The 19,995-nt window shown below is 35.9% G+C and overlaps 3 protein-coding genes across 7 annotated transcripts; 2 read left to right on the forward strand and 1 right to left on the reverse strand.

Annotated features, from left to right (window-relative positions):
- The first annotated feature begins 809 nt into the window (after positions 1-809).
- Positions 810-7,754, forward strand: LOC132313322 (putative germin-like protein 2-1). Of its 5 annotated transcripts, none has more exons than XM_059812040.1 (5): positions 810-1,160; positions 2,922-3,041; positions 3,755-3,878; positions 6,789-6,919; positions 7,074-7,754. In XM_059812040.1, the coding sequence occupies exons 4-5, from the start codon at positions 6,808-6,810 to the stop codon at positions 7,607-7,609; spliced, it is 648 nt and encodes a 215-aa protein (XP_059668023.1). In that variant the 5' UTR covers positions 810-1,160; positions 2,922-3,041; positions 3,755-3,878; positions 6,789-6,807; the 3' UTR covers positions 7,610-7,754. The 5 variants fall into 5 exon arrangements, with proteins under 5 accessions (XP_059668023.1, XP_059668040.1, XP_059668031.1 ...); XM_059812057.1 differs by having other exon boundaries at positions 2,956-3,041; XM_059812048.1 differs by lacking the exon at positions 3,755-3,878.
- A 5,248-nt stretch (positions 7,755-13,002) lies between these two features.
- On the forward strand, positions 13,003-13,799 carry LOC132313362 (putative germin-like protein 2-1). Its single transcript, XM_059812093.1, has 2 exons — positions 13,003-13,142; positions 13,264-13,799. Exons 1-2 carry the CDS (start codon positions 13,031-13,033, stop codon positions 13,797-13,799), a joined length of 648 nt encoding a protein of 215 aa, XP_059668076.1. The 5' UTR covers positions 13,003-13,030.
- Positions 13,800-15,443: 1,644 nt separating this feature from the next.
- LOC132313354 (uncharacterized) lies at positions 15,444-17,321 on the reverse strand. Its single transcript, XM_059812083.1, has one exon. The coding sequence runs from the start codon at positions 16,989-16,991 to the stop codon at positions 15,642-15,644; it is 1,350 nt and encodes a 449-aa protein (XP_059668066.1). The 5' UTR covers positions 16,992-17,321; the 3' UTR covers positions 15,444-15,641.
- Between the last annotated feature and the right edge of the window lie 2,674 nt (positions 17,322-19,995).

Here is a 19,995-nt window from a genome sequence, read left to right on the forward strand (position 1 = left end):
AAAAAAAAAAAAAAAAACGAAAAAAAAAATAAGGTCTGTTTTGGCACTATGTTTAGGCCAAATTTTAGGACTTAGGCCAATTTGAAAGTGCCTCAAAATAAGGTCACTCATTAGTCGCTCTCTATGCTCTTCTCTCTCTTCGTTTCACAATATTACAAACCCTAGCTCTTTGTGCTCGATGAGATCGATTGGTTTCATTATGCTCGCCGATCTTGAAGTTGGAATTTCACTTACCATGTATCGATCTCTATTATATCAAATAGTGAACTTCTCCATAATTTAAGATTCAAAAGTTCTATTTTCATAGTATCCATGGGCTTTCAAGTCAATCTTTTTGATCATTATATAAGAATTATTATTGGACACTTTATTGGAGTCGGAAACAATAAATTTAGCCCAACTTATTTAGATATAAAGTACGACTAATTGGCTAGTTATTTCAAGCTCTGAGAACAAAAAAGAACTTCTTTTATTTCAAGCCACTTTTTAATAGGATAAATTTTACTTCCCTTCTTGAATTTTGTCATCCCACTTATTTGATTCTAATTTATATAACAAATTGATATTAGCGAGAGAAAATTAATAGAATATCAGTACTGCCTTTTTAATATATGAAATGACAATATATTATATACACAAATTCATGAGTAAAAGTGTAAAATGGTAAGATAATAGTCTAATACATTACAAAAATCTAGACAAGCAAGGTTATTGAAATTAAACTTTTTTTTTTTTTTTTTTTTTTTCGGAGTAATATTTTCATTTAAAAACAAGTCTGTTTCACTATATATAGACTCACGAGAGTTGAGAGTTGAGAGTTGAGACTATGTTCACACTTCACACTCCAATAGCCACAGCAACACAACATGCCTCTCCCAGTCTTTTATCTATTCCATCTAAACCTCCTTTAATCATTCCCAGACATCCATAAATCCTCTCCAAACTTCCAATCACTTCCCAAACATCTACAATGGCTAGAATTCGTGAAGACGGATCTCAATCCAAAGACAAGAGACCCATAATATTGGTGGATCAAAAAAATGATAAACGGTCTAAGCAAAGGAATGATGTTTCTCCTGATGACGAACCCTTTCTCTTCGTGAATTCCGACTACGAGAAGCGGTACACGACGGACTTCATGCTCCGAACACTCATCTGTGGTAAAGTTCTCGCCTCCTCCTTCTGTACTGAGAATGGCTTCTGTATTTTTAACTTGTTTAAGACTATTGGGTGGCACACTTTTCTTGAATTGGACCGAATTTACTACCGCATTTTAGTCAAGATCTTCTATACACATCTTGAATTCAAAGAAGAAAAAAATAATACCCTAGAATCCACTGTCAAAGGAAGAAAATTAGGTTCAATGTTTCAACCCTTGCCACCATACTAAAAGTCCCAGAAGGGGATTTAAAATTTAATGTTTCCAATGATTTGGCCCTATACAAAGAATTCAATCCATTAGAGGCACTTAGGAAAATTTGTGGGGATCCCACAATTTCTGACCAATTTAAACCCTCTGCAAGCTAACTTACTTTAGAGGCCAGGCTCATCCATTCTGTCATTGGATATGCTATCTTACCCCCAGGGGGCAGTAGGACTAACGTTAGCCTTATGGACATCTTCATCATCTGGTGTGTCCTCAATGGTAAACGAATGAGTCTCCCTTTCCTCATTTTCCATCATATGTGGGATTGTCACGAGAGGCAGGGCTCTATCCTCCCTTATGGGATTGCTCTAAGCATTTTTGAGGTGCCATTAGAGTTTGAGGCAGACCAGAGAGAGGTAGCTCCCTCTGACCGTTTCACATTAACGACCTTGAAACAAATGAAATTCAAGCAAGATGGGCGGGGCAATTGGGTGAAGAAGTCAGTACAGGAGATAGAGGCAGAAAGGGCTGGTGGTGGTGAGGAGGAGTTTGAGCAGCAGATTAATATTACTCCTCCAGCAGGCCCCACTGGACCATCTCAACAACAGCAGCCTTCCGAGAGCATTTTGTTGCTTGGCCAGTTGATTGATGCCGTGGTTGCTCTCTCTTCTCGAGTTGAGAGGAGGCTTTACTAATTTGGGTGGCAATATATGCCTGGACACTCATATAGGCGACCTAGCTACCAGTCTCGAGATTATGGAAAGGGGATTGGATGATATTAGAGATTTCTTGGGAATTACTCCTAGTCAGCCTTGCCTAAACACTCGTGTAACAGACCTAGCTACCGGTCTCGAGACAACAGAGAGGGGATCGGATGATCTTAGAGATTACTTGGGTATTACTCCTCATCAGCCTTGATTCTACATGTCTGGTATTTTTTATGATGACAAAGGGGGGAGAATGTAGTCTGTTGATGTGGTGGTTCTTATCTTAGGATATTTCTGTTGACTTGATATGTTGTTGTTTGGATACTTTGTGGTTTTATTGACTATTTAGGTATTTTCGTTGTTTTTATGGGACATGTTGTCACACTGACTCATGTGAATGCTATTTGGGTTCTTTTGATGCTGACTTTAGTATGATGGTGAATATATTTTATGGCATATTGACTTTATGAAAATATTTGTGTTATTTAAATGAATGGATATCTTATATGAATTGACAAATTTGCATCATTCTTGTCTTAGTGATATAATTGAGATTGTTCAGTTGAACATTACTGTCTATATGAGTTGAAATGAAAATATGCTAGATTTGAAAAATGCGCAATTTTAATATTCATTTTAAGCATATTGATGGGGGAGCAACCCCAAATTGTGAATTTGATAGGGGTAGCATTTTCAATGATTTCTATTATTTTTATAAACATATTAGTAATTTGTCATCATAAAAAGTGGAACTCCAAAGTTTCATTCCAAGGGTATTTGAATAAATTTGATTAGAACAAACCATTATATGTGAATTTAATATTATACTTGAGTGTGTTTATCAACAGGATATTTATATTTGTTTGACTCGAGTGATTCAAGATCAATGACAGAGTTGATTCAAGCCATACGATGATGGATCCAAAGCTTAAAGATTGAAGATCGAGACTTGGCTAGTTTAGTCATTGGTGAGCATTCATTTGTCTTGTAAAGTTATTTTTGAAATAATTAGTTTGAAAGCTCAACTCATGACTTAGTCGACTCTAAGACCCACACTTGAAATGAAATGTATCATTTAAAGGTCCTTTGATCCATTGACTTATGCTTTGAACTCACGTGACTCACTCTATAAAGCTTTAGTTGATCTCAAGATTGATCAAACGCATGTTTAAGCCACAAATGTCTCAAATATTCATATTTCACATGATCTAGTCGACTAACTCCTTAGACCAGTCTACTAAGTGGATAAACAGTGCTCCAACTAAGAAAGCTAAATTAATCTAGTCGACTAGTTTCCATATGTAGTCGACTAAGTGAACTCCAGTAGCTTCCCTAAATTTGAAACACAGATCCAGTCGACTAGTTCTTGTTTCTTTTATGTCTCCAAGTGTGTGATTTTGCTCCCGATTTCCTTCTTTGAGATTTGCAAGGCCAATTTCAGTGTCGGTTGGAGACTGGTTTGACAACTGTCTCATCAACTACTGTACTAGGGAAATATTCAGAAAGAGGGATGCTAACGTCAGTCACTAACAGTCGAGCTACGTGTTAGCAGCTTATTGGCTGCTGACTTTTGTTAATTTTTTTATTTTCAGTGTTTTATGCCGGTGCCTTTTAGTTTACTTTTTATTATTTTTTCGTTCTTCTGTCGGTTCTTTTCTTCTCTCTCTCCCCCTTCTCCAAGGTACTGGCGGGTGGTAAGGTTGATGGAGCGGAGCTGATTTGGGTGGGCATGTGATGGGTCTCGGCGCCGATGAGCCGATTGACGGCTGATTCATCGGACGGTGGAGATTGAGGAGAGAGAGGCGGTAAGTTTGCTTTTTGTTGAAAAAAACTGGATCTCTGTTCTAAAAACACCTGGCTCTCTTGAAAATTTAAAATTGTTTCTAAGTTTGCTTTTTGTTGTTCATTTAAAAAATCACCCAAAAAAAACTAACCCAAAAAATAATAAACATTGAAAGACAGATGATTTACAGAAAGGGATACAGAAGAAGCGGGATGTTATAGAGGGGGGAAAAGAGAAAATCAAGAAGAATTCAGTGTGTATGGGATCTCGGATCTCTCAGTCACAAATCACTGTGTGTGTTTTTGTTTTTGTCTTTGTGTTTCCCTCACCCAGATCAGCTCTGCTCCATCGACCTTACCGCCCGCCGGTAACTTGGACATAGAGAGAGAAAGAGAGAAGGGGGAGAGAGAGAAGAAAAGAACCGACAGAAGAACCAAAAAATAAAAATAAAAAAGTAAACTAAAAGGCACCGGCACAAAACATTGAGAATAAAAAAATTAACAAAAGTCAGCAGCCAATAAGTTGCTGACACGTAGCTCGACTGTTAGCGACGCTGGCATCCCTCTATTCAGAAAAACAGTCGACTATATTAGATTCCAGTATTACCTGGAACTCTGATTTCAAACAATCCAGTTGACTAGTTTCTAGCTACAGTTGGGTATATCAGATTCCAGTATACCTTTAAGTCTGGACTAAAATGAATTCAGTCAGACTAAGTCTAAGACCTACTTTAGAGATCCAGTTGTCTAACATTTGGATTTTCAAATTTCATCTATGCATTGTTGAACCATAATGTGACCAAAATTTCTTTGTTAGGTTATCCAACCATCAGAATCCTATTTTGTGCACTCCAACCACACGTATATCTTTAGAATGACTAGAATTAGAACTTTCAGTTATAATAAAAAAGGATTGTTAAAAATGGCGCAAGTTAGTGAACCTGCAGAGCCAGTCATTTGTATGCTATTTTATCTTACCTTTCATCCTTCATTTGTTGGCTTCATCTACTTTAAGCGTTGAGCACAGTTGGATGAAATGGTTGCATCTTATGCATATGTAATTACCATGCATCTCTATGCAATTCATCCAATAATATCTGAAATGCTAAATGTTTGAATCAGTGAAATGCAATGCAGTATAAGTCATGGGTAGGAACAACACATGGTGAACTTCTAATCTTTGAATGCATGTTCAAAGGTTAGCCAGTTCACTGTCTGTTGCTCTTCTTCTATACAATGGCCTTCATAACTCTATAATCTAAATGCCTAGTCCAGCAAATGCAGTTCAGATCCAAATTTGAATTGCATATAAAGAAAGTGTAATATATTGCAGACACTGAAATGGACCAATCTCAAACTTTTTATATGATGGTACATTAAAAAATGCTGTGGGACTCATACATTCGAAAGATATTCACTTATCAATGACAAATTTCAACTCTTTGGTAGCTTTTAAGTAGAAGTGCATGTTCTTGACAAGAATTTCTTAAATTAAGCACAAATTAGAACTCCTTAAAAGAACTTGGCTTCTATGCCATCCGTAATTTTTATGGGTCTAATTTTATGGTTCTAACTAAATTAAACTACTACAATTTTTGTGTTCAAAGAATTTGGGAAACATAATGGACTTGTCCTGATGTTATGCGTTTGGGGCTGTTTTGTTTCAACAAGTTCTATATGTAACTTCTTGTAATGAATCTAGCATAGATCTAATGAAGATAAAGTACCAGACTACAAAGAGCCTAGTGACAGAACATAGTTTCTGACTTTGTGTATGAAAGGTACCACTGATATCGGTTCGAAACCCGGGCTCAGACAAATATTTATTTAGCAACGAACCAGTGGCTTAACGATATCAGCCTTTTACTTCCCAAAGGGAGGTCAAGGGTTCAAGTCTTAGAAGAGACAAGTGTGTGTGAATACCAACTAGGAAAAAAAGGTATCACTGATACTGCTTAAACTAAACTTGAATCTATCAACCAAGTATAATATATAATATGGTGCACCCTAATAGGTTCTTGATGCTTACAGAAATAGAGAGACAAAATTCAAATTTTGAACTGTTTCGAAATATGTCATGCCGGCCTATTATTGTACTGGTGAAAGACAAAATCTGTACTTAGTTGTTATCCATACTTTGTACTTGTTAAGAAACATAATGTCTTCTAAATGATAATATTATTTGTCATCGTGGGAAAGGTTAGTTGTTATCATAGTTGTGATCATCAGTGTAAAAAGGAATTTACTTTCTTTCTTTCTTTCTTTCTTTTTTTATCTTCTTCATTTAACATAAAATGACGGTTTTTACTGCTTCAACAGTCAGATATTTCCAAAACAATATATCATGGTCCGATCATTCTTCTTACATGATATTCTATTTTCTTTGAATGTCATATTAAGCCTAAATTCGTATGTGGAGGCGGGAATTAGTATGCCAAACCTATTATTAGAAGGCATTTCTGGAACCAAAAGCAAACTCAAGCCCCAATTTCAGGCCTGCGCAATCATGCCTCTTGATGAGATGTTCCTAGTACACGTAGAATGATGTTAAGCTTAGCCTAGCTTAAGAATAAGAGATTATAAGGGTGGGGAGTAGCAGAAATTATATATTGCATTCTTCCAATATGTTGGTCCAAGATGTTGATACTTTGACCAAGTAAGTTTCTTGGACTGCACCATTATATTTTAACTCACTGAATTCGATTCATATGTTTAACACGTCAGAATTGGTGAGTATTTCATGCCTGCCGGCTAGGCTTGAATGTGCCATACAGATTATCCCACTATTGACTTCTTCTTTATATAATCCAAAAACATCAAACACTTCCATCTTCTATATATAGAGCGAGCCCATACGGTTGTTTTTCACGTCCTCAAGTCTCTTAGCAATTTGCTTTCCAGTATCTTCTTCTTTACTTAAGTATTTACTACAGGAGAATCAGGCGGAGTAAAATGGCAAGCCACATTCTGCTATTAACTTTGGTGGCAATCACTTGCACTCTTTCATTGGCTTTTGAGCCTAGCCCTTTGCAGGATTTCTGTGTTGCAGATTCTTCTAGTTCAGGTTGGGACATTGTTATTACTTATGAACATGTTTTAACTTTCTGTCAGCTATATATTACATTATATATCATTCAGCTTCTTATTAATTTTTCTCCAATCCAATTGAAGCCTTTGATTTGGCATTTGTTTCTCATGTGTTTTGTGCAATTTTTCAGCTAGAGTTAATGGCCTTGCCTGCTTGGACTCTAAGCTTGTCCAAGCTAGTCATTTCTCCTTCAGTGGCCTCCATATTGCTGGCAACACCTCGAACCCCCTTGGCTCTAGGGTGACACCCGTTACAGTGGCACAATTACCTGGCCTGAACACCCTTGGCATCGCTTTGGCACGCTTAGACTATGCACCATGGGGTCTTATTCCTCCTCACATGCACCCTCGTGCCACTGAGGTACTGACAGTTTTAGAAGGCAGCCTTGAGGTTGGCTTTGTGACCTCCAACCCAGAAAACCGGTTTATCTCAAAAGTCCTTCAAATGGGTGATGTGTTTGTCTTCCCACTAGGACTTCCTCACTTCCAAAAAAATGTTGGTCACGGAACTGCTGTTTCGCTCTCTGCTTTGAGCAGCCAGAACCCTGGTGTCATCACTGTCGCCAATGCCGTGTTTGGATCAAATCCATCTATATCTGATGATGTTCTAGCAAAGGCTTTCCAGGTGGACAAGAACGTCATTGATCACCTTCAATCACAATTCTAGATGATCATTAACTTCACGAAGAATCCATGTGTTTTTGTGTGGCTTTTGTAATTCATTTTTTGTTGTTAATATCCTCAATTCTGTATTGAAATCTGTAATGTTGGACTGCAAAATTTACAATAATTTCATCGTTTCTGTTGGGTAATTTCTATTGATTCAACTTGTTATTGGACTGCTTGGAGATCTACTTTGTTCATTTATGTGTTCTTTTATATAATCTTTCATCCAGCAAATGCACCTCATTTATAAATTCTTATTGCATATAAAAAAAAAAGGTAAATTTTCTTGTTAGTCCTACTTTTTAAGTCCGAAGGCAATCAAGTCCTAAAAAATTTTAAGAGGACAAATAAGTCCTACTTTTACCATTTATTTCCATATCAGTTCAAAATTATTTTATTTTCCAATGTTACCCTTACTATTAAAGTACCAATCATCTACAAACATGAGAATTGACGTTGTATGGGCCGCTGATTTTTTATTTTTTTTGGGTTTCTTCCGGGTCTCTCCTCTCTTCTCACTTCTATGTTTCTCTCTAAACTTTCCTCTATTAATAGTTGTCTTCGAGAAGCAGCTTCTCACCTCTCCGGAAGCATTCATTCGCAAATTCCCACCGATCAGGCACGACCTTTTTAAATCCCTAAAAATCCAAACCCAAAATAAAAACAACAAATTCAACCAAAACAGTATACATATCAACAAATCAAAAACGCCACCGCCGCCGCCGATGAAGTCGTCGATGGACGAATCCTCGACGAGTTGATGGGTTTTGGTGAGGAACGACGTAAGGATTGATCTCTGAGAATCAGACGCCGCCGCCGCGGCAGCCGATTCGCCGGTCTGTTCAACAGGCAACGATGTCATACCACCGTTCTTAGATCCAAACCCTAAAAGATGAAAATTCACCTCTCTCAGATCAAATCAAACTCAATATTTCATTTTCATTTTCTATGCTTTAAAGTTGCACATAAAACTATGGTGGAATTTGTTAAAGCCAATTGCCAAACATGGACTAATCTCCAACTATAAGAGTAGCAGCATCAGTAGAAGAAGAGTAGACAAGCAAGTAAACTGATCTCCTTTTCTGGTACCACCCTTCTATACTTTCTTGCGCACAATCCTCAACTCATCAAATTAACAATCAACAACCAATACAATCAGCGCAGCTCGGTCTCTTCTTCCTCTGGTGGCTTGGACGGCATGACAGTTTAGGCTCAGTTTGGTAGAGTGAGTTTGAAGGGAAAGGGAAGGGAAGGTGACGGAGGGTTATGAAAAAATTGTGTTTGGGTAAGGTGAGTGGAGGGAAAGGGAAGGAGAGGGAAGGTTTGGATGGGTTCTTCGTAACAATGTACAGTAATTTCTTTAACCTTCCAAAAATGGGAGGATAAGGAAGGAAAGGGAAGGCAATGGCTCATATAATATTTGTCACGCCACTTTTACCCTCAAAATTGCACTTGATATTGAACATGTATTTAGCGCGGGAAGCTTACGAACAGCGGACGGCGAACTCGAATTGGAACAGCGATGAAAACTGAAAGATGTGGGTTTTGATTTTTTGAGGCGGACGGCGAACCCGAACTAGAACAGCGATGGAAACTGAAAGATTTGGGTTTTGATTTTTTGAGGCAGATGGCAAACCCGAACTGGAATAGCGATGGAAACTAAAAGATGTGGGTTTTGATTTTTTGAGGCGGATGGCGACGGCGAACCCGAACTGGAACAGCGATGGAAACTGAAAGGAAAAAAAAACACACACTTGATCTTCATTCTAGTAGCTAAAATTGGTTCCCAGAACAATTTTTCTTGAAAGGAGGCCGCCTCCCATTTTTGGGAGCCTGCTCTACTCATATTGGAGCCTCCTCTACTTAAAGTAGAGCCTCCTCCACTTTTACTTGAGCCGACTCCTCTTGGGGCAAAAATGTTGTTGCATATTAAAATCTCAAAATTCATCTTTTAAAATATAAAAGGACATAATAGTAAATTTATTATTATCCTTCCCTTTCTTTTCTTTTCCCAAACATGATTGTTATTCTTCCCTTTCTTTTCCTTCGTTAATCAACCAAACACGATTGAAGATTAAACTTATCCTTCCCTTCCCTTCCCTTCCCTTTCCGTCGTAACTAATGTTATCCTCCCCCTTCAAACTCACCCTACCAAACATAGCCTTAGAGAGAGAAACAGAGAGGAAAGAGGAGAGAGACCGAAAGAATAAAAAAGGAAAGTCAGTGGCCATATAAGGGTAATGTTGGAAAATAAAATAAATTTGAACTGATTTGGAAATAAATTATAAAAGTAGGACTTGTTTGTCCAAAAAAAATAAAATTTAGGACTTAATTGTCTTTGGACTTAAAAAGTACGACTATACAGGAATTTTCCCTATAAAAAAAGTAAAATATATTGCAGATGCTTACATGGACTAATATCAAATTCTCTATATTGGGACTCCCCAGGTCCAAAAATTTTTAGGCTGGGTAAACCCGTTCAGCCCAAAATTATTCAGGCTCGGGTTATTTGGAGCCCAGATTTGGGTTGACCTCGTGTCGGCTCAACTCAACCTGACTTCTGGGTTGGGATGAGACTAGGTTGGACCTGCCCAACTTCCATCCCTAATTGGAGCACAGTATTCAAAAGATACTTCACTTACCAATGACACATCTCAATTCTTTTGGTAACTTTAAAGTAGAAATGTTTGTTCTTGAAAATAAATTTTATATAAAGCACAAATTGAAACTCCTGTGTAATTAAAACAACTTGGCTTCTATGCCATCTGTAACTTTATTGGTTCTAACTTAATGAAACTACAATTTTTGTGTTCTAAAAGTTTAGGAAACATAGTGCACTTATTCAATCAGCATAGAGAGTCAAAACACCTCCTCATTAAAGATCCAGATATCATATCATTGCATTCTTCTCTATCATGCTTAAGGGATCGTAGAGTACATCAATGGGCACCCAACAAAGAAATGTAAGAGTATCTCGCATGAAGAGTCAAATTTGACTATCCACTTTTGCAAGTATTAAGAATTATAGACTAATTACTAAAGTAGCCAGTTCAATCAGAAGATATGGTGTTGACTGAACTAACTACTTATATTATATTTTAATTTATTTTAAAGAGAGAAATATAGACGACTAGCAATCCCCCAACTTACTCGCTATATGTGGCGAGCCAAATGGGTTGGTGTGGGCTAGCCACATGAAAGCCCCATACCAACCCATTTTTAAAACTTGCCCCATATAGCCAAACTAACCACTAAAGTGGTCATATGGATGCTCTAAAATTGCATGAGATTATAAGACTAGTACAGATTTTATGTGCTGGTCTCTTTTGTTTTCAACAAATTCTGTATTTAACTTCTTGTAATAGATCTAAATTAACCATTAATTAGTTGTTTTGTTAACGGGTCGTGACCCGTTATTGACCCAACCATTTATACCGTCTCTATGCCAGATCTTATGAAGATGAACTAGATTACAGAAGTAATTAATTGATAGCGAGTCCTCTCAATCAATAGCAACAAGCTTAGGGCATCTCCAATAGACTCTAAAATTAGGCTCTTCGAATTTACCGCATCAACATTTTTCAATAGCCACATAAACATTTCTCATAGCCACGTCAGCATTTTAAAGTATCTAAATTTTAACTATCGCATGTACTCTAATGGTGAACTTTCGCTCTCCTAAAATATTAATATTTTTAAAATTTAAAATAAAATTTATTTTTTAACTTTTTCCTAACGGCTATAATGTCAATAGGAATATTAAAAAATTTAAAAACAAAAAAAAATCACTTTTTTTCAATTTTTAATTTTTTTTTTTTTTTTGGCCTAAAAAAGCCTTTAAGGCACTATTTGTATCAGCCAAATAGTGTCTTAACGGCTCTTTGGTTCAATTATTTTAAAGGAAAAAAAAAAAAAAAAAAAAAAAAAAAAGTAAGCAAAAAATCTGAATTTTAACTTTTATTTCAGCCAAACATGCCCTTAGGAATAGTGTTCCGGCCTGAATTTAAAAAATAAAAGAAAATAAAAATGGGCCCACAAAAAGTGAGCCCAATCGCCAAGCCACTCTTACTTTCTAGAGACCACCATTAAGAGTCATTCTTTGGGGCCACCTTTCCCATAGTCCATTGGAGCATTTAATCTCCAAAAATTGGCCCAATTTCGCCAAAAAGAGCATTGATGGAGTAGCTCTTAGTGACAGAACATACTTTCTGATTTTGTTCATTAAAGGTATCACTAAAATTGAATAGATGAATACAGGCCAAGATTTAAATAAAAGGAGAGAAACAAAATCCATCTTTATATTTTATCGAAATATATTTTCTAATGATTCAAGACAAAATATGTGGTATACACCTGACTAATTAATGGCTTGAGCTTTACCCTTCCCAGGCCAATATGACTTGTTAATCTTCTCATTATCTGCAAGAATAACTCATTAAACAAGTATTATGATAACGAATCTGTCTATAACTACCCAATTTGGGCCCAGACTTGATATAGAATGCCTGATGACTAAATAAGTAAATAAGATACAAAAGGAACAAACAGAAGGAAATGGATTTAAATAACTATGAAGTTCTTAAAATGGTTGTTATAGTAACCACTGGTTGTTATAGTAACCACAAACTGATCCATAAGAATGTATTTATTATATTTCTTGCTTTAACTTACCTGATTTTTTTAACATATATATTGGAACCATATATTCTAGTATCATAAACATTTGGAATGGCATGCTCAACATAACATGCAAATGAATAATTTCCAAATTCACACCTATGGAATAAGAACCTTAGTCGGGAAAAAACGAGGGGGTGTAAATTACAATGACCACCTTGTTGAATGCCTAAATAACAGAGACTTCTCTTATAATTTAAAAAATTACACTGCCCTCTCCTGTCGGTATTGATCTTGGCCCGAAGGTATTAAATGATAACTATACAACGAAATGGACAAAAAAATGTCTTTTCAAGTTTTCCAAGGGCAATATTAGGTTTTAAGTAAATTTCAAATATGACATCAGTAAACAATGTAACGAATTTTATGACAAGGGAGGTTAGTGTTACTCAAACCAGAACTACAGGGGAGGTCTATTATTTTTTAAACTAGAGGGAGGTCCCAGTTATTTAGGCATTCAAAAGGGGAGATAAGCGTATTTTACCCAAAAAAAAAAAAAAAAAAAAAAACCTATGGAAGATGGAGAATAATTCGTGGAGATTTGGAATACAGAGAAGCATTTTCTGTCATAGTTTTATGTAATGTACTTTAATTTGTATATTAGTCGGCATATTATCTTTAGTGATGACTTCTTCTTCCTTCTTCATTTCAACCATCTCTATTTAAGAATTGCATGACATGCTTGTTTTGCACCTCAAACTGGATAAACTACTCAGATAGGAATAGCTTATTCTTGAAGATTTAGATGGCACTCTACATTTTCTTGTTGAGTTTGCTAGCTTTTTCATTTGCTCTGGTAACTGCCTTTGAGCCCAGTCCCTTGCAAGATTTCTGCGTCGCAGACCTAACTAGCTCAGGTGAGGAACCAAATTGCATACAACAATTGCACACTACAATCAACTTTATTTTGCATTATAACTTTCAATAAGTTAACTGTTTACTTTGATGAATAAATTCTTGCTACGTTTATTTTTTCAGTTCGAGTAAATGGTCAAACTTGCATGGATCCTAAGATGGTAAAAGCTGATCATTTCTCCTTCAGTGGTCTCCATTTAGCTGGTAACACGTCCAACCCCCTTGGCTCTAAGGTGACCCCTGTCACTGTGGCTCAATTACCTGGCCTTAACACCCTTGGCATCTCAGTGGCACGCTTAGACTATGCACCAAAGGGTGTTATCCCTCCTCACACGCACCCTCGTGCCACAGAGGTACTGACAGTAATAGAAGGCAGCCTTGAGGTTGGCTTTGTGACCACCAACCCAGATAACCGGTTCATCTCAAAAGTCCTTCGAAAGGGTGATGTTTTTGTCTTCCCACTAGGGCTTGTCCACTTCCAGCGAAATGTGGGAAGTGGAAATGCAGTCTCTATCTCCGGCTTGAGCAGCCAGAACCCTGGTGTCAACACCATCGCAAATGTTGTTTTCGGATCAAACCCTTCCATTTCTACTGATGTTCTTGCAAAGGCTTTCCAGGTGGATAAGAGCATAATTAAAAGCCTTCAAGCACCATTCTAGATGAGTAATGAGTCCACGAAGAGTTCAATTTGTTTACGAGGCAATAGCTATGCCATTGTCTCTGGTTTCTGTTACGTCGTTTCTTCATTATTGTGTGCAAGTCAATATTGAAGCTTGGTATGCCATTCAGCTTCCTATAAAGCTTCTTATATTTATCTAAAATGTGTTTTCTGTTGTACTACAGATTTATGCTAAATCTATTCTGCTGAGGTTTAATATATGCATGTCAACAATTAAGTTATTCACTAAAACAGGCTTAAGAGTAGTAAAAATTGGGAATTATAACATAAATGACCAAAGCAATTTATATAATTCAAAATGTAACTGAATTTCTTTAAACAGATTAACATGCCTAATAACTGGGAACACAATATAAAGGATATTACTAATAAGCACACAACATATCCTCCAGAACAATATAAAACAGGATGCTTTTATTGGCACAGTTCTGATCAACATGTATTCAGAAAATTTAAGGTTTTTCAGTTGATTGAAAGACATGGCATTAGGCTGAATAAGGCGACTTTTTTCTTGGTAGATTAGCAGCATAAAGACATTTGGGCTAGTTGATGAGGTAGGATGGTGGGGTTTCTCAATATTCAACCAAATATTGAGCACTACGGTTCTGCAATTGCTCTCTTGAGCAGGATTGAGCTGTTACAACAGAAAGAGGGGTTAACACTCATAGCTCGTGAACATCAACTTAGTGCTAGCATGAGTTAAGAGTGCTAACCTAATCTATACATTTTTTAGGAGGAGGAGATCTCCAAAAAATAAGACAGGCGAATGGATAAGAAACGAAAGCATCACTACAAATGTTGTTATCCAGATGAGCTCCATGCTGTCAAAAAGTTTTTAAGGCACAGAACAAGATTGTCAAGATGGCACCACAGAAATCTAATATGGAAGGTCAATACTCAGCTAAGGAAAGATGGTTCGATGAAGAAATCTAAAGCCCAAATCTTTGGGTATATAGTTGGAAGGATGTGGTGAATGTTGAGGAACCAATCAAGTTTTCCAAATGTAAGATCATAGAATTTAGACTACAATAGAATAAAACAAAGTGAATGGACATCTACTTGTAACTATGACTGTTATGGTAGCTTTTAACCTCTCTCCTATGTGTAGTTTCAACAATAGTTCTACAATACCCCATATACTTGCATATGATGTTTTTTCTCTTTAAAAAGACAGATAATGGGAGGAAAATAAGAAGGAAAAAAGGAAAAGCAACTGAAAAAAAATAAAAATGACTTACAACTGCAACTTCACGCATGAATCTTCATAGGCTGGCCAACCCTCGTGTAGTTATGTGGCAACAAATAGAGCAACGAGGGACATCAAATTCCACTTTTCCAATTCTCTTCTTTCATCTTAGCAACAAACAGAGCAACGAGGTTAATCAAATTTAAGAAAAATCTAATCATCCATGACTACCCAAAAATTTATAGAGTTGGAATCACTTGAACAATCCCATAACAACAATATAGAACTTAGGACAAACTTCTCATTCATTCATATCAGCAAAAAACAATGCTTGAAGAGATTACTTGAAATGCGAATAATGGGCTTAATATTAAATTAAAGAGAAAGCTTCAATTTACATAATTGTACATATGAGCATCATTGACAGTCAAATCACAGTGACAAAAGAAAAAGTATCATCTCATTGATTATAACTTTTGCATCTACATTTTCTGCAGTTCATAATACAACACCTCAAGTCGGATTGCCAACCATAGGTTGAATCTTCAGTCAGTTTAAACTTTCAGGATATAATATAAAGCTGAAAGAACACTTCATAAGAAGCAAAACAACATGAATTGAAAAGAAAAAAGGCATCTATAAACAAGGGTATTCTAAAGTGCAAGTAGATTTTTTGGTAGGAGACCTGAACAGGGGCATCTTTTCAGATCTCCATAGTGCTCTAGCCGATTTCAGCATGAAACACGACGACACAGTAAGAACAAGCGCCATTACCCGGCCACCTACAAGCCCAACAAGAACAGTCAGAACAAGAATGAGATACCATAAATTCCTCTCTGTTCCTGAATTCTTCTCTGTTTCCTTTTCCACCTCAATCCGCGACACTTCAGTAGAATTACTAATCACATCATCACCATCTTCCTGATCACACAATGCACTCGATAACAACGACAATTCGTCACCACATTCTTCCGGTTCTTGTACTTCTGACACAACCAACACATCATCTGCCATACAAATACGTTCTTCAATTTTCAAATCCTGTCCTTTCTTCTTCGAAACACGAAACTTCTTCGGAACAAGTTTTTTCATCTTCGATTTTATCTTAGCACTGCGAGAACGTTGTTGCTTGTCGGAAACATCACCTACACGATCCTCTTCTTTCTTGGTAATCTCCTTTTTTGTATCCAATTCTTCAAATCCCCCTTTTCTCTCTCCTTCAAAATCATCTTTCACGCACTGTATTTCCACAATTGGAGGCACTAAAACAGAATTGGATTGTAAAACTATAAATTCTTCATTGGAATCACTCAATTCGTGAAAAACAATTGTTTCTTGTTCAATTGGTGCCTTCAAAACCCTAATCTCTTCTTCTTCTTTCTTCACAAACTTCTCCCCTCCGATTCTGAAAAACCAAAGAACGCTTTGGATCAGAGAATTCAATCTCTTCTGTACACTAGCACATGGTTTCGACAATTTACATCCATGTTTCCCTGCAAACTCTAGAAAAATTAGCAAAAAAGCAGACATGGTGATCCCAACCGCAAATCTCTTCGTCCCCAAAGCCAAAACCACCACGAGTGAAATCTTCAAAACCGCCATGAAAACCCCATTCGCATCTGCAACTTCACCACCACCACCACCTTCAATCTCATCACCCACACCCAAAGCACTCGGAATATTCAAATCCCTGAAAGGACTCTGTTTAGCGTTCTTGAATTCGTCACCCGAAACACTAGACCTCGGCGATGCCGGAAAAGATTCAAAAGGCGTTGAGGGTTGATTCTGGATCGGATCGGAAGCGTCGTACCTAGTTTTCTTCTTCTTCTTCAATCGGTCTCGATTCTTGACGAAGAGATCGATGAGAGATGTCGGAAAACCGGTCTCGACGACGAGCGAACCTCCGCGTTTGGGCGACTTGAGATGACCAGCAACCAATTGAGAGATTCGCGTGCGCTTGCTTCCTTTCTTCCATGGAAAAGGCATGATTTCTATAGCAAATCGATAGAGCAAACAAATGAAATCAGAAACTCAATCGATTCTCAAATGGGTTCAATTGAACAAGAAATACACGTTGATCAATAGAAATTCTTAAAATCTTCATGGAGAATTAAATATATGTGTATGTACATATACCCCCACCCCACAAGTAAATTAGAGAGAGGATGTGAATGAAAGAGATGAAATGATTAAGGGTATAAATAATCAATTGTTACAGGAGATGGTGTGAAAACTGAAAGCCCTGTGAAATTTCATGAGAGAGAAAGTATAGAGAGACATAGTCGAGTCAATGACCGCGTGAGGAAGAGAGCTGGACAGGGAATGAATGCATATATCGTGTTCTCTATTTCTTGAGAAAGTGACAGATAAGTATGTGTTTGGACGGTTTTATCGGTTTGTGCCTGTAATTTTATTTTGCTGACCACAAAAGTGACAATTACTTATAAAATTATTATTAGTTTTTTTTTTTTTTTTAAATTCTTTGAGATGGTTTTACTTTTCTTTTTTGTTTTTTTCTTACTCAAATACCCGTATGCTGAAAAACTGTATCGTTTTGAAAATTTATTTTTATTTTTATTTTATTTTATCAAAAAGCTTATTTTAATCTTATCTTTTCAAATGATTACTTTCTCTCTTTTTTTCACTTTCATTACTTTACCAAGAAATTCACATACATATTTTTTTTCTTTTGAAATTGTCTTTGGTAATCCTAGGTTACTAAACCTCAATTTTGCAATATTACCTAAAAAATAAAACACATTTTTTGGTTTAAGTTTTAGAACATATTTTCCTATTCAATTTACAAAATATAGTGCAATTATATATGCCAAAAGTCTTTTTCAAAAATTGATTCCAATCGAACAAAGTTAATGCACCATGTGCGATTTTTAATTGAGCCTTCAAATCAACGTGCCTTACTAGCAAAGCTAGTAATGAATATTTAACTAACAACGTGTATTCAATTATTCATAGCATATACTACAAAGGTGTGAAACAGATGAGCTAGTTAAAAAAAATAAAGATAGAAAAGACAAGAGAGGTGGAGGAGATTTTCCTAACGAAAAAGAAAGGATCTTTCCTTTTTGCAATTTAAAGTGCTTACAATTCTTGAAATATGTCTTCTTCTTTTTTTTTTCTTTTTTTTTTTTTTTTGTGTGTGTGTAATGTGTTTGGTGTGTAATGTGTTTGGTAAATAATTTATATGAATTAATTGATCCATTAATATTAATGGCTATTTTTATCTGTTTTATCCTTTATTAGGTGTTATATATGATTAGTCAACACTAAGTCTTTCTTTACCGGGATAAATGGATGAGTACACACCCATTATATTTTCACAAGAGATGGGATTTTCTCAAATACTCTGGTATATTTTAAATCTAGTCTTGCTATTTATTACGATCCAGCCAGCGTAAATATTCCGTTAAATTAAGGACACAATAATGTAAGAAAAATGTTTCCTTTTTACGATGAGGTGGCCCAATAAAATTTCTAACATGTATTAAAATTGTGAGATAAAAGAAAAAGATGACTACCAAGAATAAAAAATGTACAAGCTGTCTCCTATCTCGAAGTATCAACAAGCTCTCCAACAAAGTTCGACGACGATGGAAAGGCCGCTGGCATACGACCTCCCATTTCCTGGAATAGATCCGATTTCGATTAGGCTTTATGGATTTGGAACTGAACTTATTGTCGGAGTCATAATACGATATTACCGAAAGTAACACGGGTGGAGGTGTATGAAATCAAATGCTTCTCGTAGTAGAATGGTTAACTATTTCATCCCTGAGATGAAGGCAACGACCATTGGTCAATTCAAATTATAAATCAATCAACGATACTGAAATCTAGAGAGAGAAAGATATAAAGAGAATATAATTTTATTTGATTTTAAATTTGATCTCACGATTTTAAGCAATAATCTTAATTTAAAAGAAACTTCAACACACATAAAAAAGTATATATATATATATATATATATATATATACACACACACACACACATATAGATATGTGTAGATGTTTATTTACAGTGAGAGAGGGACACTTCTTTTCTTCTTCTATTAACGTAATAAGAGTTGGTGTGAGAGAGTAAGGGATGGGTTTTTTTTATCAGCCATTCTCTTTCTTCTTCTTCTTTTTTTTTTTTTTTTTTTTTTTTTTATCTTAAATTTTTTTAACAAATGTTGATGTTTTATTGGACTACCTCTTCTTGTACGACCTAAGACAAGCATTATTCATAATGTAATACAATATTAGCATAAATATTTGCGTTACATATAATATCACTTATTATATCAGGATGCAATACTATAATACTATTAAATTAGAAATATAATATGTTTGAATAAATGATATTGCATTCTTAATTTAATGTAATTCCATGTTACTGTTTTTTAATTTAATGACATTAAAAAATAATCTAAGTACACAAAAGTATATGGAAGACAACTGTTATATGCATATTCCAAGACTATTTTTCAAGCAAGTTTAGATATTTTTTCAGTTTCGAAAAATAAAAGGTTAAGATATTTTTTTTATTGGTCCCACCATTCTCCCCCAAAAGGATCGATGGAGGGAAATTCTTTCAATATTGTAACAAAGATGGAAAAGTAGAGTATCAACTACTAGCGTGTGTCTTTATTACATTAAAAGGTTGAAAAAGACAAACAACAAAAATGAAAATGATTTGATAAACAATAATAATAATGCCCCATGGTAAGTGGAGTGAGAGTTAAGTGAAGCCAGCTGGTCTGTGGGTCCCTTCACTTTGTGGGCAGTGCATGAATGTGCTTTCTTTAGCCTTTCTCTAAACAAAAGCTGGGGTAAACAGCAAGTGTAACATGGGAAACTCGTGCTTATCATGATGATTGACCACTTCCCCAATATGTGTGGCATTAGAAAAAAAAAAATTAAGTTAATTTTTTTTTTTTAGCAGAATCGAGAATATTAATATTTTTTAAAAAAGTTATTTACGGTTTTCTAC

The sequence above is a fragment of the Cornus florida genome, unplaced genomic scaffold (genome assembly GCF_030987335.1).
Source record: "Cornus florida cultivar Cherokee Brave unplaced genomic scaffold, ASM3098733v1 CherokeeBrave_3.0.0_Hap2_Chr01, whole genome shotgun sequence".
In the NCBI taxonomy this organism is placed as follows: domain Eukaryota; kingdom Viridiplantae; phylum Streptophyta; class Magnoliopsida; order Cornales; family Cornaceae; genus Cornus; species Cornus florida.